Source organism: Polyodon spathula, chromosome 29 (genome assembly GCF_017654505.1).
Source record: "Polyodon spathula isolate WHYD16114869_AA chromosome 29, ASM1765450v1, whole genome shotgun sequence".
NCBI classification, from domain to species: domain Eukaryota; kingdom Metazoa; phylum Chordata; class Actinopteri; order Acipenseriformes; family Polyodontidae; genus Polyodon; species Polyodon spathula.
Genome location: NC_054562.1, coordinates 5554437 through 5579229, shown reverse-complemented (window position 1 = coordinate 5579229; position 24793 = coordinate 5554437). Strand labels below are relative to the sequence as shown.

General features: G+C 42.5%; 2 protein-coding genes across 4 annotated transcripts in view; one reads left to right on the top strand and one right to left on the bottom strand.

Annotated features, from left to right (window-relative positions):
- Positions 1 to 6: 6 nt before the first annotated feature.
- LOC121302318 (putative aminopeptidase W07G4.4) lies at positions 7 to 4721 on the top strand. Its single transcript, XM_041232192.1, has 6 exons — positions 7 to 41; positions 437 to 555; positions 1605 to 1688; positions 2420 to 2477; positions 3056 to 3237; positions 4241 to 4721. The coding sequence occupies exons 1-6, from the start codon at positions 11 to 13 to the stop codon at positions 4373 to 4375; spliced, it is 609 nt and encodes a 202-aa protein (XP_041088126.1). The 5' UTR covers positions 7 to 10; the 3' UTR covers positions 4376 to 4721.
- Positions 4722 to 5330: 609 nt separating this feature from the next.
- LOC121302317 (calsenilin-like) overlaps positions 5331 to 24793 on the bottom strand; it is a 63077-nt gene continuing 43614 nt past the window's right edge. For 2 of the 3 annotated variants that reach the window (XM_041232188.1, XM_041232189.1), the window contains exons 3-9: positions 11099 to 11223; positions 10351 to 10420; positions 8801 to 8871; positions 8450 to 8557; positions 7823 to 7927; positions 7297 to 7359; positions 5331 to 7200 (exon numbers count right to left, since the gene is read on the bottom strand). In XM_041232188.1, coding sequence (XP_041088122.1) covers positions 7153 to 7200; positions 7297 to 7359; positions 7823 to 7927; positions 8450 to 8557; positions 8801 to 8871; positions 10351 to 10420; positions 11099 to 11223 — 590 coding nt within the window. In that variant the 3' untranslated portion in view covers positions 5331 to 7152. Of the gene's footprint in view, positions 7201 to 7296; positions 7360 to 7822; positions 7928 to 8449; positions 8558 to 8800; positions 8872 to 10350; positions 10421 to 11098; positions 11224 to 13426; positions 13560 to 24793 lie in introns of those variants that run through there. The other variant, XM_041232191.1, reaches the window with a different exon arrangement.

Sequence of the window (24793 nt, the reverse complement as noted above, 5' to 3'; positions counted from 1 at the left end):
GCTGGGTGCCATGGCGATGGTGCGGAACAGCGTGGGGGCCGGTGAGTCAGCGCTGTCACAGCAGAGGGGGGTCTGTCTATCTCTTTCCCTGTGTCTGCCCTTATAAAAGTTCTCACTAGTGAAAGCACAGCAAAGTGTAAGAATAGTTAGGTATGGTAATAAACATGGCACACCAGGATAAGCTATGGTAAATGCATAATGTAACTACTGTGTCTCTGTAGCTTGCCCTGCTATAGAACTGAGAACAGTTGCCACTTGTGTGTTGAGAATGCACCCTTCATGAATAAAAGTGAAAAATATATATATATATATATATATATATATATATATATATATATATATATTTTTTTTGTTTGTTTTTTTGCCTTGCTAAATGATCTGGACTGTGCCTTCATCCCTGCAGTGCAGTAGTGTAACTCCCCTCTCCTCCTCTCAGATTGCTATGTGGCAGACGAGCTCATCACATCTCGTGCTCAGAGGCGCATTCGCGTGGGGAACACGGACGCTGAGGGCAGGATGGTGATGGCAGACCTGCTGTGCGAGATGAAGGAGCGGGTATGTACAGAAGGGTTTGCATGCAGTGCACACTAGAGTACAACAAAACCAAAAACGTGAAAGGAAAGCTGAGTGGCGCTTGTGTCTGAAATATCCAAAAAACTTTTCTGTTTTGAACTTTTCGACTTGTGGGGTGACTCGGACAGGGGCATTAACAAGCATTCGCTAGATGCGTTACATTTACAATTAGACATGCATAAAATTAATGCAGAGCACAGCTCAGTCCCGCTAAAGAATCGCAGTTAACGTATTTATTGACTGGTGAAATACAATTCAAAGCTGCTGCAGTATGTTTTGTCATTTCAAATATTTTCACAAAACAAACATTGGAAAAGGCCAGAAGTCACTATATATAAAAAAAAAAAAGGGAAATTTTTGGTCGACTGAAATAATGTCTTTACATAATCTCTGAAGGTAAACATGGTTGTGTGAAAACACAACATGAAATAATAAATTAAGAGCATCCAAAGTACCACTATAGCATAAAAACTGTTCAATACAAAAACATGCTCAAGTTACAAGCTCTTGCAGTGTCTAAATATGGTTACAACGTAATCAATCGGCCTGCAGAGTCTATCATCTGATCCAAACTCCACGTCTTTGTCATCCGAACCTTCATCATTGGTGATGCAAGCAGTTGTCTGAGTCGTTAATGGAGAGAGCAACTATGACCAGGCAGTTTTTGCAGTTCACATGATATTCCTGCTCAGGCATTATTTGTACATGATTATTAAAAATCAGAAATTAGTGAGGAGAATTTCTTTCAACTAAAACTTTTCTGGGGGCAACGACCGTTCAGATCAGGCTGTTGCCTGAGCATATATATGTCATTACACGGTTGTAGTGAAAAGTTTATCCAGAGCTGTGTGTGTTTGAGTTCTCTGTACTTTATCTGTATCTCTTGTGAGTAAAGCAGCTTCTTCACCATTCCAGGCTTTACTAGGAGCTCAACCTCAGGTGTGTCTTTTTAAACTCGCAGCAAACACAGGAATGGATCAATCTGCTATGGAATGAGTCTGATTCCCATCTCTGCTTTCTTTTTCTCCCAGGCCCTGTCGGAGGTAGCCCCCGAGCTGTTCACCATTGCCACCCTCACTGGGCACGCCATCCGTGCCATGGGACCCAATTACTCTGTGAGTGTGGTGCAGGGAGAGGGGGGCACCTTTAAAATAGAGTACAGTACTGTAGACTGACCGTGCACCTGTAATGAATCTCCTCTAGTGGCTGATTTAGTTTATAATACTGACCTGAAGACCTGCGCTTACCTCTCCACTACAGAGCTGGCTCTTTAGGTCAATAGTTCTTCTTTGAAACGTACGACTAGCAGTTTGCATCCAGCCCTCGCCTCTCCATTCACTTCAATGGGCTGAGATGCTAGTTCTCTACAGTCGTTCAGAGGGCTCTACAGGATCTGTAAATGCACACAGACTGATTTTTAGAGCAGTTTTACAGCACTGTGAGAATCCTCCTGGGCTGCACCTGTGGTTATCCCGGGATTCTAAAAACGGTTGGTTGAGACTGTCCGAAATGATTCCCCGTTGCTGTAAAATACTCTCAGCTGTGGCTTATCTGGGTGTAGGCTGATCAAGTAGACCCCCTAACCTGAGAACACAAAACGCTGATCCGGTAGATCAAACCCCCTAACGCACAAAAAATAAATCCAGGAGGATCCTCTGTTCTTGTAAAATGCTGGGACAGGTGTGAAACAACTTCACAGTAAATCTTGCATCTCGCAGACCCATGTTATTTGCAACATCACATAGCGCCCGGGAGCAGAAATAGTCTTGTGCCTTTCCTAGTCCCATGCTGTGTAACCCAGACCTCTCTGTCTGGCTCTTGCTGTCTGACTCTGTGTCTGTCTCAGATCATCATGGATAATGGTCCAGCCCGGAATGCTGGGAATGCTCATCAGTGGCAGAAAGGTGAGGGTCCTTTTTCTAGTTGTACGTTTTTTTTTTTTTTTTTTAAATCCAAAAAGGATTAAAGAAATAAGTTTTCTACTTCTAGAAAAAATGCTTCTCCAGTTTCTGGTGAAACGTGGTTGGGAGTCTGTCGTGTGGGTGTGTTGACTGTAGGTCACGCACTTTCATGTTTCGGGGATGGAACGAAGACTCCTGTTGCATAAGTGTTACCCATTTCGGGTTTTACTGCAAGCTTCATTAGCCCCACTGTGGATTAGATTCTCAAAGCTGTTTACTCCCCGTCCTCACTAACTCACCTTTACAATTCCACAACTTATGTCAGAGTTGTTTTGTGTGTCTGGTTTTTTAAATTTTATTTATTGGGTACATTTTGCATCCATAACTGTAAAACTCAAGAGTCCTTACATTGTAAAAGATGCTAAATCAATAAAATGCCAACTGTTTCGACCTGAAAGTATTTTTCCAGTGCCACCTTGCTGTCTTACAAAAACATGCTCGTGATTGAGTGTAAATAGCTTTTAGCTTGCACCCCGGTGTAATTTTGAGTTTGATTTGTAACCCTGCATTGTCCCCCTCAGCGGGTGACGAGCTGGGCGATGTGTTTGAGATCTCCACTGTGCGCCGAGAGGATTTCGATTTCCACCGCGGCAAGTCTGAGTACGAGGACATCCTGCAGTGCAACAACCTGCCCTCCAGCGCCACCCCTAGGGGGCACCAGACCCCCGCCGCCTTCCTCATCATGGCCTCAGGGCTTGACCAGGTACCCCGACCTGTCCTGCATCCATCTGTCTCCTCCTCTGTACCCCTGGGCCAGGGACACTGGAACTGCAATTCATGCTTCATTACAATGTCTTTTGTTGTTTGGAATATTGGCACACCTGCTTAATTGTAATTATACTATATAATCTATTTTACAGTACAATTCCGCATTTATCCTTGCATTTGCAACAAATTCTGGTGACGCGTTTTATTAACATAATGTGTAGTTTTTTAGTGTAGTTGTAATTTGGAATAAAATAGGATTGCAATGCTAACTAATTGTCCCCAGTAGAGCAGCTATTGGTTAGCGAGGTCTCGTTTGGTGCTCTGTGTAACAGGGTTAGAGGTGTAATGATCCCTATCGCAGTGTGCAGGCTGCACTAGGGTATGTGTTACAGTACTTGTATGATGCATCATTTTAATGGACTTTCATGTTAAGATGATTCATACCAGCTATATAATTAAAAGGGTGTTCATATAAACTATATAACGTACACTTCATTCAGGAACCTTTAGTGAACTGGTCTTGTCTCCTGATGCAAGTGATCCATACCTCTTTCTTGCATGGATTGTGTCACGATTCGTCTGAATGTGATGAATCATTACACCCCTAAACCAATGGGGAAGCTGGATGCAAACAGGCGACACACACACTTCGAGTCTTAACCACTGTACAAAAGAGCCTGGCTCAGAATTTTGACCAAACTTCTCAACTTTCATCATTCACTCACATAGAGGCTCCTACAGAGATTCTGGAAATGTAGATTGGCATAATCAGACTGGGTGGTTTTTGTACAGATTACAACCTGTTGCCAATTGCACAAACACCTCGAGTTAACTTTCCCCTTGGTTCCCCTAGTTTTTTCCCCTTGTGTTTTCAGGTGTTGCAGAAAGTAGCTTACCAGATTCAGTACCCTAGTTAAGGGAAAATGCAAGTGTTGTACTTAAACTGAATACTTAAGATGATTTTATGCATCCGGCCCCCGACTTTATTTTTTTTTCAGCACGGTGTGGATTCAGAGAAGCCACTCCGATATTCTCACATTGACATTGCCGGATCGTCTGGACCGTTCCCTGGAATTCCCACTGGAGCGCCCATCATCGCCATGGCAACCAATTACATCTTGCACCGCCTCTGAGGACCAGCCAAGCGGAAGCAAGGTCCTGGTACTGTGGTCTAAATACCACCCAATCGGAAGCCATCGCTGCCAGTACAGCCAACAACAATCGCATCATTGTGAGTCGGCCAGTCAGGAGCTGGTTTGATTTGAACAAAAACTCTTCACTAAAACACAGTAAGAATGTATGAAAGGTTACTGTCGCCGGTCAGTTGACCGGATTGTCTGATTATCTAGTAGCTTATTGATCCCAGAACCTCAGGCAGGTATCTCTTGCAGTTCCTAATGATTCAGCATCAACCATTTGATGCCCCATTCCATCCGCTCACCACTGTGTCTCTCACTGAATAAAAGCGATTTGTCTGAACCGATTGTGTGATCTATTAATGATGAAAGATGTGAAGTCGCCATCCAGCACGTTGTGGAGTCTCTGCCATGTCAAGGCTGTGATCAGGGCCCAATCTGATGTTGGGTAGAAGGGTGCTGGAACTGGGGGTGCACTAGCACCCCCTGGCTTTGCATGGCTTCCATCATATACAGCAGTTACAGTTTTGTTAGCTGGCTTTCAGCACCCCTACTTTAAAAATTGTTCCAGTGCCACAGATTGGGTGTATGTCCTAATAAAGTGGCCAGCCAGGGTAGAGTGTGCTGGGGTTAGAAAATGTTTGAGATGGATCCCTAGTTTTCGAAGATGCCAGTCCTTGGCTGAGCCATGCTTTGTGTTAGTCTTAGTCTCCACTTTGCATTGGCTGGTGTTCACTGTACCTGCTTGAACCCTCTCATTGCAGAGGGAGGGAGAGGGATCAATGGAACACCACACACACACACACAGCCTGTTGCTTTGCCATTGCAGAGCGTGCGTCTGTCATTGAGATGAGGTCAACAGCTCTGACCTCACATGCACACAAATTTGGCTCTTTTTGCAAAGCAGTTACAGGTAAGGGGTTGATCAAAAATGAGAAGCGTACTGAAGAACTCTATTGAAAAAGAATTTATTTCTGTGTTTTCTGCTTTTTTTTTATTTTATTAAAATATTCAGGCATAGATAAATTGACCTCAGCGAATGGGAGAACAGGGTTGGGGGGGGTCTCATTCAGTGCTGAAGATACATGAGTGCAAGCTTTAAAACTCGGACTGAGTTGTTTTTGTTTGGTTCTTCAAGCTGCAATTGAAATATATAAATAGTAATAGTTATAACTGTGCTCGGAATAGCTTGAGATCGCTTTCACAGTTGGCCAGGGACTGTATCTGTTATTTGCATCGCATTTGTGTTCCAAATTTTTTATTTTGATAAACACTACATACAAACTGATTATATATTTTTTTTCACTTTGCTTAAGGCTACTAACTACGAGTCTCCCCATGCAACTTCTCAACATGCCTGCCTTTATGAATTCCTTTTAAATAAATACAATTTCAAATAAATAAATGAATTAAATGGAATGGTGGAGGGGGAGGAGCTTGTTTCGTGGCGTTTTCAGCAGCGAGGGAGGGGAGAGAGTCTGGAGCTGAAGCGCTCTGCAGCTGTGAGACTGGCTGCCCTAGAGGGGCAACACTGCCGTCAATGCGGGCACCCCTCAACACGGGGCACTGTGAGAGATGGGCCGACCACAGCTGCGCAGGGAATTACACGGATGTTGTCATATTACTATGGGACAGGAGTAAGAAAATACATAAACAACAGGACCGCATCGAACTCCGCTGGGCAAATGTATTTAAACTGCTCCTGTCAACATGCAGTGTCCAAAAGCATGGAGAAAAATAGTTAAATGACATTCAATGCATATGAGGGTTAACACGGTCAGGAAGAATAAGAAGACTGCAGACTCCTGGGGGCCAGTCCTCCCTCCTACAGTGTTGGAGGACCACGCAGCTCTAGGCTGCTCCAGGCAAGCCCGCAGGCGCCCGGCCAGTCTACAGGGGGCGCTGGTGCGCGGTGAGCTGACAACACCCTGGCCAATGTAAGCCCTCCCCACTCAGGTGGCGCCCCCTGGGAGCGCCCACCAAGATATGACTTATCTTAGCCCAGTGGGTTCAGAGAAGGGGGTTACAATGGGGGTCCATGACATACCCACCCAAATCCCAACTAAATGAATCAGTACTGTACCATACATACCAGAAATCAAGACGTCAGGTAAAAAATAAAACAAAACCTCTGTGCTCTCTCAGAAGTAAAGGAATTATAGTGAATTGTTGTTAATAATATTGTCATCATAATTGTAAGCATCATCTTCACTTCAGAATCAAGCAAAGTCCTGGTGCTGTGAAATGGTGGTTTCCCGTCTCTGATTTCAGTGAGACGCTGGTAAATCTCTCCGTTTCCGAGCAGGAGTTCGCACGAGTGCTTGAGAATCCTGGTGGTCCGAAGGGGGGGGAGGGGGGATGATCTTATTTTTTTCCCTCTTTCTCTCTCCCTCCTTCTCTGGATGTGGTGTGTTGTGCTCTTTTGTGTGCGCAGAGAGAGGATGATTTCCTCTCGGCTACCTCCCGTAAGTATGTAGCTGAAGGACATCCAAGTGTGAGGCTTGAGTTGAGGCCTACTGTATTACTGTTCTTTTCCTGGCAATCTTATACTGTCAAGTTCTTGTTTTATTTTATTATTATTATTATTATTGTAGAACTGGTCCATTTTTCTTTCAAGAGTTTCGTTACTCGTCTCTGTAGGTAGTGTACATCTTGTTTGTGTGTGTGTATAATATAATTTCTATAGAAAAAGTTGCTGACACAGAAATAGGTGGGTGGGTGGGTGAGTGACGGTACACGATGGGTGCAGACGTTCTAGATCATTCCGGGTAGTTCTAGATCACATTCTCGAACAGCTGCATGGAGCTCATGATGTTGTCATCCTGAGAGAGGGAAGAAAAACATAAATGAGTTTGTGTGTCCGTGAGAGAGAGAGAAACAGAGAGAGAGAGAGACAGACAGACAGAAAGGGTGCAAACCTTTTGACAAGTCTCCATGAACTCATCAATGGTCACGACTCCATCCTGGTTTCTGTCCATCTTCTGTAAGAAAACATGCAGGTAAGGAATGTTTAGCAGCAGCAAAGCAGATACAGCATTCCACACTATATTCTAAAATACACAGTTAAATAAGAATTTGATACAAACTATCGGATACAAACACATTTCATTTGGCTTCACCAATATCAGGGTCTACAGATATACACACATTTTGAGCTTTAGAACTAAAATATTTGTTGTTTAATGATCGTGGTTCGAGCTCCACTGCGGACATCATTAGCAGGGTCTTGTCGATCGCAGCAAGGTAGAATATTTTTGGAATGACCTCAATGTCTGAAGGTTTTCTATATTTTGGAATTTCTTGTTCCTTGTTGAATTTCTCTCCATAAATCCTCTTTTTCGGGCATTTGATTTGCGGTATATTTCTTTTCTTTCTTTTTTTTTACTGGCGCTCTACAGTTTGGAGTATTTCTGTCTTTCATGTCCCTGCCCCCTGCCCTCTGACCTGGAAGAACTTCTCGACGTGCTCAAAGGGAGTGTCCTCTCTCACCGAGGGGTACGTGTAGTTCCCCATCATGTCGTAGATGGACTTCATGATCGCCAGCATCTCCTGGGGGCCCAGGAGACAAAGGGTTAATAAGCGTGTCAGGATTCTGGGGTAGCAAGGTGCGGCCCCTTTAAGAGTGTATATCAGCTCCACCCCTTTTGAATGCCTGTGGACAGCCTGGCAGCGAGCAAGCGCAGAAGGAGAGGGAGGGAGTGAGACAGAGCGTGAGAGAGATAGAGAGACAGCGTGCTTAACAGAATCTGCCATGATATAATGTGTATCATTGATACTAGACAAATTCACTTCCAGACTCTTTTAAAGCACTGGCGAGGGCAGCTCATGAACAGCTTGATTTAACATCTTATTAATGACAATGATGAATGTGAGTACGAGTCCCAGCACAGCCGTGATGCTTTAACAAGTCAGCGAGCCCCCCTGGATTCATACAAAGTCACAGAGCTGTGGTATGTTTAAATCAGACCCGAAGTGTTGCGTCTCTCTAGTTTAGACCCGGCCCCTAAGCCCCTCTTCACCTCCTTGGTGATGTAGTCTGCAGTTTAGACCCGGCCCCTAAGCCTGTCTCACCTCCTTGGTGATGTAGCCATCCTTGTTGATGTCATAGAGGTTGAAGGCCCATTTGAGTTTCTCGTGGACTGAGCCTCGAAGCAGCACTGAGAGTCCGATGACAAAGTCCTGACCCAAAACAAAACGGGCCAGTGTGAGTTTCTAACTCTGCTCAAACTCCTGGCTCCTGATCATTGCAATATTAATAACAATAATAATAATAATAATAATAATAATAATAGACTTCACTGACGGGAGCTCTGAGAGGTTGTGTGAGTATATGCGTGTATATATTATATTAAATATATTAAAAATAAATTAAATACAAACTTAAAAAAAGACAACAACAATCATTGCCCTCCGACCCCTCACCTCGAAGCGGATGGAGCCGGTCCTGTCGATGTCAAAGGCATTGAACAGGAAGTGAGCGTAGGTGGTGGCGTCTGTGGAGATAGGAAGTGCGTTACTGTTTGGGCATTCCCCCCAGAACACATGGGTCCCAGCTAGTCAAGCCGAACTGCTGTGATGGTAAAATTAAAAAATACTAAAAGAAACTTAAAAAGATTGTCCTTTTCAGCTTAGAAGAGAGAAAGGAAAGAGGGGACTGATTGAAGTCTATAAAACCAATAAATGGATCAGGGCTTCTCAAACTCGGTCCTGGGGCCCCTCTGTGGCTGCTGGTTTTCACTGTAAACAAGCTCTCAATTACTTAACTAGACCACTAATTGAACTGGTAATTTGCTTAAATTAGACATTTTACTTGTTTTGAGCCATAAACAGTTGCAGTTCAAGTTACTTATCAAATGTTATAGCTACCCTGAAATATGCAAATGTTCAATAGCTGAAAACAAGTAAAAAGGTCTCATTAAGCAAATTACCCGTTCAATTAAGACGAGATTCTGTGTTTTTAAATGAGTCTTATGTTTAATGTTTATAGCCCTGAAAAACAAACCACTAGATTCCCCTCTAGAGTAGCAAAGATACACAATACAGGAGTCAATGCAGAGTCCTCATGAATGCTGTAAAGGTACTGGGGAAAAGGAGGAATCCCTTATATGGGCTTGTTTTTGTATTACTCTGTAAGCTACACTGGTATGAATTTAGGTTGCCAGAAGGGAAGTTATGGAAATGAAATATAGCTGTGCCTGGGAGCAGCTGGAATTGAGTTTGAAAAACAAGGTCTCTATAAATACAAGCAGTGCCAGACTGCTTGTTAGATGGAGAGGGAACAAGGAGAGAGGCTGCACTCTCTGATTCTAACACCTCCTTGCCTCGCTGCCTGTTCTTTCCTAGTTTAATAAAGCAATAGCATGAACGCAGCCGGTCTCTCTGTCCGAGGCACTCTCCCATATTTACTGAAGAGGTTTAAACACCAAGCTATCCAAACAGGGTAGCAGTGGTACTCTGAAGAATTAATAACAAAGGCATCAGGTTTTTATTATGATTGTACAAATACATACGCAGAGTGGGACTGCCACACCTCACAACTCATCTGGGGTCTGATAAAACCAAACGCTCACCCTCGCCTCCCCTCTCCCTCTCCCTCTCCCTCTCCTCTCCTCCCCTCTCCTCTCCTCCCCTCTCCGGGGAGGGGAGATGGAGAGGGTATATAGGGAGAGACTCTCCCCTATACCCTCCTCCCCTCCTGCCCTAGTCCCCATCCCCTACTCAATAGGATACCCCTTATCCCCTCTTCTCTCCCCTCACCCCTCCCTACCCCTTATCTCCTCCTGCTCCTCTTCTCTCCCCTCTTTTACTGTGTCTAGTGACAATGTTTAAGCAGTATGTGTAACTTTTGAGGAAACTTACTAACACATCAGTTTCTATAGCACGCACTCATTTATAGACATTATTAGTTTCCTTACAGCTTCTCCCCTCCCCTTCCCTTCTCCCATCTGCCCACTGCTCTCCATCCTGCTCACCTCCTTGCGGGAAGAACTGAGAGTAGATCATCTTGAAGGTCTCCTCATCCACCAGACCGCTGGGGCACTCCTGAGAGGGAGGGAGAGGGAGAGAAATAATAATGCAATGTAAGTAACCAGCCTCCACACTCTGTGTATGTGTTCAATAAGAAACACTCTATAAATGTCGGTTTATTTCATATTTGTATTTTATTCTATTTGAAATATATATGCTTTGGCTATACCTGGAAAACTTGTCATGCCAATAAAACTTTTGAATTTGAATTGAGTTGAGGCAGAGAGGGAGAGGTGGTGGTGGTGGTGGTGGTGGTGGTGGGGGGGGGGGGGGGGGGGTCTGCTCTCTGAAGTCAAAGGGAGTCCATCACAAATGACCTGAAACATCAGCCCATGCTGCACAGCGCCCCCTCGACACCTCGATATACACCATTAGATAATTCGCTAATTCACTCCCTTGGTTAATCCACTGTCAAACCTGTTATAATATACCCACCTTACCCAGCTCTCCAGGTATAAGACTTATACCACTAACCATAAGATGACCCCTTCTCTTTAATATGAGTCAATACTGTGTGTCTGTCCAGCCCTCTACACTGCATTAGGAATATCTGTCTTGTGGTATGAGACTCTCTGATCACTGATACTGTGGTCTGAAGGGGAGGGTGCGCTGGTACTAGCGTGTACGAAGCTGGCGCACAGCACAGCACAGTCGGTCTGGGATAACTCTGTTGAGTCGTTTGTCCACGCTCACGTTTTTGAAGCCCCGGTACAGAGACTGCAGCTCCTTCTTGGTGAATTTGGTCTGCGCCTGCAGCTGATCCAGACCCTCTGGCTGGTGCCTCACTGTCGACAGCTCCAGATCACTTTCACTGCTGTCTGTGTGGAGACAAGAACAACGCAGGTTAGAGGGACCGGATTCAGCACAGATACAGTACACTACAGTACAGCTCCAGATCACTTTCACTGCTGTCTGTGTGGAGACAAGAACAACGCAGGTTAGAGGGACCAGATTCAGCACAGATACAGTACACTACAGTACAGCTCCAGATCACTTTCACTGCTGTCTGTGTGGAGACAAGAACAACACAGGTTAGAGGGACCGGATTCAGCACAGATACAGTACACTACAGTACAGCTCCAGATCACTTTCACTGCTGTCTGTGTGGAGACAAGAACAACGCAGGTTAGAGGGACCGGATTCAGCACAGATACAGTACAGTACAGTACAGCTCCAGATCACTTTCACTGCTGTCTGTGTGGAGACAAGAACAACGCAGGTTAGAGGGACCGGATTCAGCACAGATAGTCACTACAGTACAGCTCCAGATCACTTTCACTGCTGTCTGTGTGGAGACAAGAACAATGCAGGTTAGAGGGACCGGATTCAGCACAGATACAGTACAGTACAGTACAGCTCCTTGGATGGTTTAAGCATGTGCTAGACTAGTAGGGGTCTTCTTGTAGTTTAAGTAGTGTTGGTTCTGCTGCTTTCGATTATTAGTGCACTACAGCAAGCACATTGTCACGTGTTTTATTTCACTGTTTCTATTAGCACAATCAGAAAGCCACATTTAATGAATGCCAGTTTATTTTACTGCAGTACACTTCATTTTTTTATTTATTTTTTTTATTTTCAGCCTTCAAACTTCCTAATTAGTCCCAAGTATGTCTACGCGTCCTGACGGTATTGTGACTAAATTATATCTGTGACAGTTGTGGCTGCTAAAGATGCAACAGACGAATCTGTCAGTGTTACTCAAAATTATATTTAGGCACGCTAGGATTTGACTGGCGAAATATAATGTAGATTTATTGGAGTTAACAAAAGAAAATGAATTATGTTACGTGTATTTTAACAGTATATTCTCCAACTCGGTGCACATGTTCAAACTTCAATATAAAGCCATACTGATAAACAAAACAAGGAAATGCATTAATAACTTCTAAAATAGTTCGTTTATAGACACTTTTTTTTTTTAGCGGTTGCCTCTGATGACGGTTCCAGTTGGATATGTAGCTGGAGCGTTTAGCTTCAAATCGTTGCTTCGATTTTTTCTTTCTTACTGTGAGGTTGAAAAGACAACAGGGCTAAACAGAGATCGGATCAGGTTTGTTCCGTTGTTTTTTCTTGTGTACAGTTCCCTAATAACGGAAGACATTGCATTCTGGGAGATGTAGTTGTTAGTGGAAGTTTTAGGGGAAGGAGGGAGACAAGCTGTCCAGCAAAATTGCAATGCGTATTTTTATGCATTAAAGGTACATTTCGTGCGTATTTCGGATTGTGTAAAAACGGCAGGTACGCAGCTTATCTGCAGGGCTGCCTCCAACATCATTTTACTGCTGTCTGGGTGTAGACAAGAGCACATGAACAGCATGTGTTACCCTTCTGCAAGCTTCCCACAGTAAAAGCCCAGTAAAGTGTCATAAAGCACAGTGAAAGCATGAGAAAGCATAGGAAAGCATTGTAGAGAATGGCAAGGTATGGTAAAGTATATCTTTGGAGACAAGAACACGGAAACACAGAGCGTGGCTCTGGTGCAGCACAAACCCCAGACAGGGCAAAACAGTACAGCTGCAGGACACTAATAAGCCAGGGGGACTGCCCAGGGCTGTAAAATGCTCTAAAATACCTGTCACAAGTTTCATCAAGCCAACCGCCTAAGTCATATAATTCAGGGACCCCTTTGCTTCTCTTCAATATAGGGGTGCAAACAATTTAATGACTGGAGGAAACACAGTGAACATGCAACTCTTTCCTTCATTTCTTTTCCTTGTTTCTTTCTTTTCTTCGTACCACTCAGGGCTGTGTTTCAGGCAAGTGGTGTACCCAATACCTTTCAAAACAGAGATGGGAATAAGACTCCCGTTGCAGAGCAGTTTGATCCATTCCTGGTTTCACTATGAGTTTAATAAGACTCACCTGAGCTGATCACCTACACGCTGTGGCTAATCAAGCTCCTAGTAAAACCTGGAATGGGTAAAACTGCTCTGCAACAGGAGTCTCATTTCCATGCCTGTGAAAACCCAAACACCACGACAGTAATGTTAAAGATGTAGGTTGCTTCTCTGACTGGCCTACCTTCGTCCGTGAAGTTAATTAGCCCCAGAAGATGCATGAGCTTCAGAAACATGTAGACCAGACACACAATCCCTATAGTCTGCAAGCCTTCAAACTCGAAGCTGCCAGTGGCCACCATCCCAGCTCCCCAAAACTGTGCAGTCACACCCCAGGACTGCAGACGGGACCCCCCCTTTCCCAGTCAAGGACACAGCTAATCCACCACCCCACCCCCAGAAAAATGTGGGGGGAAAAAAACAAACCCAAAACAGGAGAAGAAAAAGTTCTATAGGTTTATATGTCCAGAAGAAAAGGGAAATGAGACAAATATAAAAAGGACTCTCTCTCTCTCTCTATCTCCCTTCCTCGCTCTCTCTGTCACACAGAGACTAAAGGGAACACAGCAACATGTGGGAACAAACAAGGGAGACAGCATTAATATCCCCCTTCCTCCCTCCCGTCTCTCCCGCTCTCTCTCTCTCTCTCTCTCGCTCTCCCTTCCTCGCTCTCTGTCACACAGAGACTAAAGGGAACACAGCAACATGTGGGAACAAACAAGGGAGACAGCATTACAAATACAGGTGCACTTGCACATCATTATTATGCACAGTTGCAATGTACTTCATGTGTACATCTTTTTGCACGATATAACCATAACCCGATCTCTAAACCTAACCTGATATAAATGTATACTTACACATAAATCATGCAAAAAAATTTAGACATGAAATACATTGTAGCTATGCAAAGTAACATTGTAATTATGTGCAAGTACACCTGTATTTACTAAGTAACTGCTCTGTAAATACACAGTTATTAAAGACACTGTAATTATACTGATTACATTGTAAAGATGCAACCATGTGTGTAATTCCCCTTATAAAAGTTTACTGCAGTATTTTTGCAGTTTTTCCAATGCTTATCCCCATGGCTCTACTATACACTTACCATAGTTTACCCTTGATATGCTTTACCATACCTCGCAATTCTTTGCAATGCTTAACTATGCTTCGCCATGCTTTCACTGTGCTTTATTACGCTTTGCAATGCTTTTACTATGAGAAACTTTTCAAAGGTTACATTGCAACTACAAAAGGTGCCACACCTTCAATTTGTAATCCAGCCCCACTCCCCAGACCCCTTATTTAAAACATTTTCTTTTTTTCAAATGGTGCTTCAAAAACAAACACGTTCAGACCCTTGTAAAAGTTTCCCACAGTAAAAGCACAGCAGAGTGTAATAAAGCACAGTGAAAGCATGGGAAATCACAGGTAAGCATTGTAAAACATAGCGAGGTATGGTAAATTATAATAATATACATGGCAAACCTGGGTAAGCTCTGTTGAATGCAGAGTATAACCATGGAAAAAGCATGGGGGATACTGCAGAAATACAGTGGAAAACTTCTCCACAACATTCATCTATCCTGTTCCCCTCTGGACTGATTGGTATAGAATATATTGCAGCAGGGAGAGCCCTCTGAGTTTCTGTTCCTTATGTTTCTGTGTTGTGTATTTACTAATCCAATGACTCTGTGCTGACTGTCTGAGACAGAACTGCATTCAGAGACTCAGTTCTCCCACCAGTGAGCCTGATTAATGCACAACTTCCAAACGGAAAAACTCACAAGAAACGGTCGATCACTTATACAAATTCACCATGCACTTTCCCAATGCTTTTCCCATGCTTACACAACTCATTTTCAATAGTTTACCTTCGTTACCAAAATAGGGATATGATCTTTGTTGTTTTAGCTGGCCTATTAACGAACAATCAACTATTCGTAAGCTAGTTGTTAACAGTTAATAAACAGATGAAAAATGCCCCTAGTGGATGTTAGAGGTACATCAGCTAGAAATGCCACATGGAACTGATGTGGTGTTTGTGTCCCGCTGTAGTGAGGGGATAGAGGTGATTCTGAGAGCTCTACACAGGGGGGGCTGGCCATTAGAGTTGGGGTCGAACCCCCCCCCCCCTCTCCCTCTCTGTCTCAATTCAATTCAAATTAAAAAAAAAGTTATTGGCATGACAAGTTTTACAGGTAATGCCACGGCATATAGATTTCAAATAAAATAAAATACAAATATGAAATAAAACGACATTTAGAGCGTTTCTTATTTAACATGCACACAGAGTGTGGAGGCTGGTTTTTTACATCGCGTCTCTCATTTTGCGGCCAGTTGTTTATATTCAGCTGCTAGTTCAGCAGTGTCTCCAAATTCACCCTAAACCTGTTCTTAGTTTGGCCTCTCTGTCTAGCTGAGAAAAGTCTGGAGCCGAGCTGGTGAATTGGGGGTATAAAATATCTCTGACCTGTGTGTTTTTTAGTCTCTCTCTCTCTCTCTCTCTCTCTCTCAAGAAAAGGAAATGAAAAAAGTACCAGAAAGTGAAGTGAACTGGCCCCTGGAGTGTGAGGGAGCGGTGGCTAGCGGCAGTGTGTCACCAGGCAGGGCTGTACGGAGAGATCTATACCTCCCTCTAGCTCTCTCATTTTAATTAAGTCTGGGAGGGGAGCGAGAGACGGCTGCCGGAAAAACACAGTGTGGCTGAGAGGGGGGAACCGTCCCTGGGGTGTCACCATCCATTCGTCTTTTCAAGACGCCTTTTCCTGCCCTGTGAGCAGAAATGAGTTTGTTCAGTTGCCCCTACCTCACCTGGTCTTTGTTCCAACCCTGTTCTAAATCTAATTGAACAAATGAAACCCGCATCCAGACCCTCAAGTAGTTAAATATCTAATTCTACCTGTTAAACCTGGAGTGGAGTCGCCCTCCCGGACCGGGATTGGACCGGGATTGGACCGCCCCCCCCCCGTTTTAGAGAAAAATCAAAGTTTCATTTTTTTGGGGTTATTTATATAAAGAACATTATTTATATAAAGTGATTAACACAGGATACACATACCTGCTTATTGCCACGTGGTTTCATTCAGTTTACATTAAATTATCCTACAATTATGTGCAATACTGGCAGGATTTAGTTAAGACAGTAAGACAGAAGCAATACATGTAACACAATACTGGTAGTGAAACTTAGCCACAAATATACTCAGGATCGTACTGAAATTGTGTGGCATTAGAAAGCTGTTAAAAATAATTGAAATAAAAATAATGCATTATTGAAAGGTGGATGGCTATTTAAATAACTAGACCATGCAACAATCTCTTGGCACAGGGGTTGTACCGACAGACTGGAGAATTGCAAACATAATACCAATCCACAAAAAGGGAAACAAAACCGAATCAGGTAACTACAGACCAATAAGCCTGACTTCTATTATATGCAAACTATAATAAGATCCAAAATGGAAAATTACCTATATGGTAACAGTATCCTGGGAGACAGTCAGTTTGGTTTTAGGAAAGGGAGATCGTGTCTAACTAACCTGCTTGATTTTTTTGAGGATGCAACATCGATAATGGATAATTGCAAAGCATATGACATGGTTTATTTAGATTTCCAAAAAGCTTTTGACAAAGTCCTGCATAAAAATTAATTCTAAAACTGAACTTATTAGGGATTCAAGGAAATGCATATACATGGATTAGGGAGTGGTTAACATGTAGAAAACAGAAAGTACTGATTAGAGGAGAAACCTCAGAATGGAGTGAGGTAACTAGTGGAGTACCACAGGGATCAGTATTAGGTCCTCTGCTATTCCTAATCTACAGTAATGATTTAGATTCTGGTATAGTAAGCAGACTTGTTAAATTTGCAGATGACACAAAAGTAGGAGGAATGGCAAACACTGTTGCAGCAGCAAAGGTCATTCAAAATGATCTGGACAAGATTCAGAACTGGGCAGACGCATGGCAAATGACATTTAATAGACAGAAGTGCAAGGTACTGCACACAGGCAATAAAAATGTGCATTATAAATATCATATGGGAGATACTGAAATTGAAGAAGGAATCTATGAAAAAGACCTAGGAGTTTATGTCTTCATCTAGATTCTAGACAAATGTGGGGAAGCTGTAAAAAAAGGCCAACAAGATGCTCGGATATATTGAAGTGTTGAATTTAAATCAAGGGAAGTAATGTTAAAACTGTACAACCAAACGTTCAGTTCTGGTCAGCTACAAAAAGATTGCTGGGCCGAATTAAAGAATTGAATCTCATCTGAAAAAAGAAACGCAGTCTGATTAGCATTCAAAATTCTAAAAGGTATTGATGTCGAACGCAAGGGACTTTTTTACCTGAAAAAAGAAACAAGGACCAGGGGTCACAAATGGAGATTTCATTTTCCGTAAACTACGCGTCTGTTCCGAGGGCCAATTTCTTACCTGCCGATGGACAAGTCTACAAGTCAGAACTTGTTTCTGATTGCGCGCTAAGACTAAGTTCGGTAAGTTTTAAGATTGCCATAAACCAGTCGCTGCGTGCCCCGTAAAAAACTGTACTTTTTTCTTAGTAATCCGGTGGGGTGATGGAGATTAGACACAACCTTAGAAGCTGCTATATTCTTATCAATAAGCTACTAATCAACCTCCCCAGAAATACACGTTTAAAGAAGATTCTTATATTTTATTAAAAAAAAAAAAAAAAAAAACTCTATATGTAAATTATAGAACAAGTCTCCTAGGAGGATTTAACTAGACTATGTTATATAGTAGCGAAATACACGTTTTTTTATTTTAGTTTTTTAGATTTTAAGAAATTTGAAAGCATTCGAAGTAAGCAAAGGATTTCAAAGAATACTGTTCTTGACGCTGATAGTGTTGCTAAGTCTGTATCTTGTGGCCCGCCAGTGACGTCAAATTCACACACGTGTGCTTCTTTCGTTTCCTAAAGTTTCTTATGGACAAGAACTGCGACGTCACAACGATCAGACATCTACCACACCGGGCTGTGGTCTGCACCGGTAATGGATGTCAGAGATCATTCTGCGCAGATTCTGGGCAGAATCTGACCAGTTTAGCCAATGATCTTCTAAGAATGATCTCTGTGAACGCGCCCATTGGCTGAATTGGTCAGATGCTGCACAGGATCTGCATGAATGCACTGGCAGACACGACTGAGTTTCAAACTGAGACAAGCACACAAGCCATGAGCGGAGCCCAACTAATTAGATTTCAGGTACGCTGTGTCACACGACGGTTGTGTCAAATACATCACTGTAAACTTGACTGGAATTACTGTAACTCCATAAATATTTTATATATTTTTTTTATTCTAGTAATATTACGCTTTGTCGTAATGATAGCTATACTGTGTGCTTAGCAGCCAGTCTCGGAACACAGGTGTTCTGTAGAGGCATCCGGGAGGCTAATAATAACAGGCTAGGAGCAATTAAAGATGCCGTCTGATTATTTTCTTGCTGTTTTGTGAAGTGCTTTGAGATGCCACGGCGTGATAAGGCGCAATACAAATGTAATCTATGTGAAGATTACTCAGTTTCAAACGGCAGCTTCGTTAGCGCTGTATGTACGTGATTTGCATGGACTGCAGATCCAACACGCATCGCAACAGTAATATGAACCATGCAACATCCCTCAGGAATGAAAGAGGGAAGGTCTGGGCGGCACAACGATCACCGTCATTCACCGCCTGGTTTGTATTCATTCATTTGCAGGAATGGCATCTATTTCAGCTGAGTTACCCTTTAAGATCGGAGGTCCGGGTTCAAATCCCAGCTCACTCACTGTGTGTGACCCAGAGCAAGTCACTTGTGCTCCGTCTTTGGGGTGAGGCGTCGTTGTAAGTGACTCTGCAGCTGATGCATAGTTCACACACCCTAGCCTCTGCTAAATAAACAAATAATTTAAAGCAAAATTCGTTGGCACCCTTTTTTTTTTTTTTTTTTTTTTTTTTTTGAGCGTAAAAGAACCAACGTAACCAATATAAAGCAGGTATGGAAATAAGCTTCCTTCTGCATAGCGGTTTGATTCCAGGTTTTATTAGGAGCTTGATTAGTCATAGTGTGTACAGGTAACAAGCTCGGGTGTCTCTTGTTAAACCCATAGTAAAACCAGGAATGGATCAAACTGCTATGCAATGGGAGTCACATCGCCATATCTGTAAATACTGGAAGGAAATGTACTGTACAATTAGATTTTTAAAAAATAAAACTTTGGATTGAGCACCATCTAGTGGTTTGACTGGGCATTGCATGTTGTCTGCACATGACAAGTCGTGAAAGAAATACATACAGTATGCTGTAACTAGAGAACCAAATATGCGTCACAATTTCAAAGGGAATATTACAGAATTATATGGTGCTGGCAGCCACCATACTGCTAGATGCGCAGGTTACCCCAAAAAACACACTTTGATTACAGGATTGTAGATCTTTACCAAATTTTAAAATGACCCCGAAATTATATATTTTAAAATGAGTGTTTAAACCAGATTTTGTCCCAAAATCTAGTTTTTAATTAGATCCCTTTGGTGGCAGTAATTAATGATGGTAACGACACTGGTACCCTTATTAGCAATTTGAGATTTCATTTACTGCAAGCACAAAAATAGAAGAAAAACCAAAAGAAAAATAAGATCTTGTTTAGCTTCAAATGACTTTGCGCTTGTCTGAAGAATCCTAACTGCCAGGACTGAACAGCCTTCCTCATGCTGATGAAATCAGGTGGAGGAATTGAAAGGGTACGCTATCATGTGATTTGAATAGAACGAGGAAATCCGGCAGCTAGAACTCTCCAGACAAGCACAAAGCCAAGAAAAAGCAGATTTAGAGGAAAATACAAGCAATGCAAAACTGGAGCAACAGCTCCAAAACACACTCCGACAAAATAATAATAATAATAATAATACTATATTTGAAGCTCCCTTGTAAAAAGCCTGATGTCAGCACTCTGATGAATGCATATCGCGGTGAACCCTAAATGGGTCAGGTATTGATCTGCTCTCCGTTTTCCATCACTCTCCCGTCAGCGCGGCAGGGCTCTGGTTACACTGGGGCTGCATCACCGCAGAATTTTTATAGATGCTCCCAAGATAAAAATAGAGACATTTCTCTTGACAACAAGCCCAGCTGACCGGTCACTGTCCGATAAAGAAAACCAAAGCACAAGAAAATACAAAGAATCCACAACTGTTCAAGACTCAACAGCACGGAGTTTAGAAACGCTAAAGAAAGTCAAATTCACGTTGAATTTTCTATCTTTTTATTTAGTGCCTTTCATAGCAAGCAACCATCACAAAGCGCTTTACATGATACGAGACTAGGGTGTGTGAACTGTGCATCAGCTGCAGAGTCACTTACAACAACGTCTCACCCCAAAGACGCAGCACAAGGAGGTTCAGTGACTTGCTCAGGGTCACACAGTGAATCAGAGGCTGAGCTGGGATTTGACCTCCTGGTTACAAGCCAGTGGACCACACAGCCGCCTATGTGAAGTTCCACCTCTGCAAATCATACCTACTCCACAGCTGTGGCCAAAAGTTTTGCATCATGTAGAATTTTAGGATTGAGACAATTGAAAAAAAAAAAAAAAAAAAAGGTTATTCAGTTCAGTATATTAATGCTTGTAAAAGGTATTTCGTGCCTGGAATTCCAGCTGCCGAGACCTGTAGGTTTGCTTGCAGTGCTGTTGAGATTGTGTCCTGCACTGTCTGTGGATTTGCTTTGTTCCTGAATGAAACTCTTTTGATTTTAAAGAAGAAAACAAACCTTACACCCAGACAAGCTGAGAGTCAAGTAAAGGCAGTGAAACCAAACTAAGTGTTCAAAAAACCAAAAGGCAAAATTGTTGTTTGTTACTAGAGAACAATTTGATTCTGAGGCAAAGACCTTGAAAAAAAAAAAACCCAGCCGTAAATGAATCCAGTAAAGCCACGATCCTGATTCCTGGAGAGACTAGCCGATCGGACGATTTCAAGTATATAAATCAAAACTAATTTCAACATTGAAAAAAAAAAACATTGTAGTGAGTGTTTTCTGGTTGTGGATAAACTTTTACCCCAAAGTATAAAAAGTATATCAGAGCCCTGAGGTGTCAATAGCAAGGTGGCTTCTTTGCTTGTTTGTTTTTTTCAAGAAAACCTGACCTGATTGAGCAGCTAAATTATTTACAGTAAAGACACAGTTCTGTTCTGTCTGTAAAGAGCTTGGGATGGTGACACTCAGTAAAAGCTAATCTTGCTGTGTCTGGGAGCTGGGAGAGGAGATGTGAAATCCTACACCTCTCCCAACACACAGCAGGACCAGGACCACTAACCTCTCCCAACACCCAACAGGAATGAGACTCCTATTGCAGAGCAGCTTGACCTATTCCAGGTTTTAATACAGGCTTGATCAGCCACCCTGCATAGGCAACAAGCTGAGGTTATTTGTAATTGTATTAACATCAATACATAGTCACTTATTCTGGTTCTTCATTCCTCATTTTAATGAGAAAGTAAGGATGTGGAGGATTTAAAAGCACATTTCATTGTTTTACAGCCAAATCCTGTAAATGAAACTGCTTGCACTATTATTATTATTATTATTATTATTATTATTATTATTATTATTATTATTAATACAGTGTTGTTATTACAGTATACCTTTTATTTATATCACAGGCTGGTTTTACTAGTAGAATGCCCTTAGTGCCTTTAATGTGCAATCATTGAAATTTCAATTAGTTTATGTTTGTGAAATAAAAGGTATTAACAATACTACAACAATACTAGCAATGCAATCATTTACAGTGTTTTGCTGTGAAACAACTAAATTAGCTTTTAAACAAGGAATCGAGGGTGCCACAATTTAATAAGTGACTAGCCTTTACTAAGGTTAATGCAGTTACCAACAGTAACTGTACTGTTTGTACAGCTTCATTGCTGTATTACAGCTTTATAAACTGCAGGTTTAAACATGTCCCATTGCTGCTTGGCAATGTCCCGCCTTCCTGACTTGTATCTATCATTGATTCGTTCTGAACACTTTAAATCCGCCCCAACTACTGAGTGACAGCACATTCCTACATTCCTATTGGAGACTCCGCTTGCAAGATTTAAAACGAGATTACAATCTGGATGGAGGCTTTTCAGCTGGATTTAAAGCTGCATTACAGGTAAGATACGGAGGGTTTAAAACTGAATTGTCATCGAAATGCACAAAAATGCCTCCACACAAAAACCCCAGAAGAATGTGCCCAGAGAGATTTCATTGCGGAAGCCAGCAAAGGAGAGAAGGGACAACTGAAGTGTGCAAGTACTGTCGAGTTATTACTATACCTATATCTTGACAGGAAAAAAATGCGCTCAAGCATTTTGGAAAGTAACCGAAAACACTCTTTTCATACAGTATATCAAAAACGAAAGACCCGAAAAAAACAAAACAAAAAAACGGATTACCTAAAATTCAAAAATAGCTCAAAATAAGCACAGAAAAATACAATTAATAAAACCTGAAAAACAGAAGCCCTAAACATGATCCCTGCCTGGGTGCTGTTTGAGTTAATCATCCTGGAGCCCACCGAGTCTGCCGTTTACCGCAGAGCTTTTACAAGTGCCAGGAAGTCCGAAAAAAGGACAGTGCAGTCCGTTTATAAGAATCACATCCGCCCCGGGTGTCTTGACTCTTATAAGCGGATGATTCTTAAAAGCAGACCGCTGTGATTACTGTGTGCGGAATCAAACTTTTAGTAAGAGAATGAAGAGAGCGTGTTCCCTGGCTGCAGTGTAATGGGTTGACCACTAGATGTCATGAGTTCCCGCATGTGAGCACGCCCACGAAAAATCCACAGCTGCTTTCCTTAATGAATTCTGGCTAATAGTCAATTGGTTAATTGCTTGTTAAAGTTAATGACACCCTGATAGAAATGGCTTAGCTTTGTGATGAGGGCATAGAAGCGTAAGGAAGGAGACGTAACAAAAAAAGAAACCAAAACTAAGATCAGGGATCTAGTGTTTGCACTCCAGCGAGAGCTCAGTTTATTTTGTTTGTTTTATTAGTGGTTGTTTCACCACTGCAGGATAAGAAAAATAAAACCAACACTGGTTTAAAACTATAAATCAAGACTCCAGCCTGATCATTTACACTGTCCTCGGCCACTCTGTCACACTGCAATTAGCAAAAGTGTGCCGTCAGCAGTTTAAACACAGTATACAGATGTCAATGGTGCTCAATCACTGAGGACAACACACTGAAACAAGTCCTCGTGGGTAAGATGCTTGTTATATGATCACGATTATGTTTACTCAAGGCTGCAGAATCCTATTTTACTACAGTACACTTGAGAAGCGATCGTCTCGTCAGGGTGCCTAGTTTAACTGCCATGAAGTGTTACGTGTAATGGCCTTTGAATTAAAATGACATCACAGTACCGTATTTTACTGTCAGCACTACCACTGCATTTAAGCATCTGTGGCTTGCTTCTTTTCAGTTGTGATGCAAATCTTGCACAGTTTTTCACTAAGCAGAGATTTGCAATGTGGCTCTAGTGGTTAGAGCTGAGGGACTGGGAGAGAGGGAAGCAGTGTGGCTCTAGTGGTTAGAGCTGAGGAGGGACTGGGAGGGAGGGAAGCAGTGTGGCTCTAGTGGTTAGAGCTGAGGAGGGACTGGGAGGGAGGGAAGCAGTGTGGCTCTAGTGGTTAGGACTGAGAAGAGACTGATGCAATGTAGCTTTAGTGGTTAGAGCTGAGTGACTTGGAGGGAGGGAAGCATTGTGGCTCTCGTGGTTAGAGCTGAGGAGTGACTGGGAGGAAGGGATGAAGTGTGGCTCTAGTGGTTAGAGCTGATGGACTGGGAGGGAGGAAAGCAGTGTGGATCTAGTGCAGGAGTGGCCAACCTATGTTCCTGGAGAGCCTGAATTCTGCAGGTTTTGTAGGTAGCTGTATATCATCACTCGCTAAATATCTGGAACAAACAGTAATTCGATGGAAGGAGTGAGGAAGGTTCAAGCACCAGGAACATATATATATATATAGTGCATGTCCTTCACTTTTCCTCAATAAGTCAGAGTCCATATTTAGCCGCAGAGAAAGGAAGCCTGTTCAATACCTGCTCTATTATTAATGCAGGGTAATGCAAGACTATCCTGTGGTCCCAGATTTTTTACAATAAGAGAGCAGGAGGGAGAGAGGGAGGGAGAAAGAGAGAAGTTCACAAAGCACAGAAAATCTGCATTGGAAACACAAAGGAATTCAGGAACACACCTTAAAAACAAGCCTGTCCGTGACAAGGGCTGACTCACAGCTCTCATCATCCACTGAGCGCACGGGCAAAAAGGACTGAAATACAGGGAGCTGCCTGCATGGACCTGAGACACTGTCATACAGTTTAGAAACTAAAGAATGCCCTTGGCAAATAGTTATCCAGATACAGTGCGTGGAAAAACTGGCCATAAATTAAAAAACATGTTCTATATGTAAAACAACAGCAACATAAGCAGTAATCACAATCGGACTAGCTGCTGTCTAGCTAAGCAAAACCTTTAAATAACATAGAA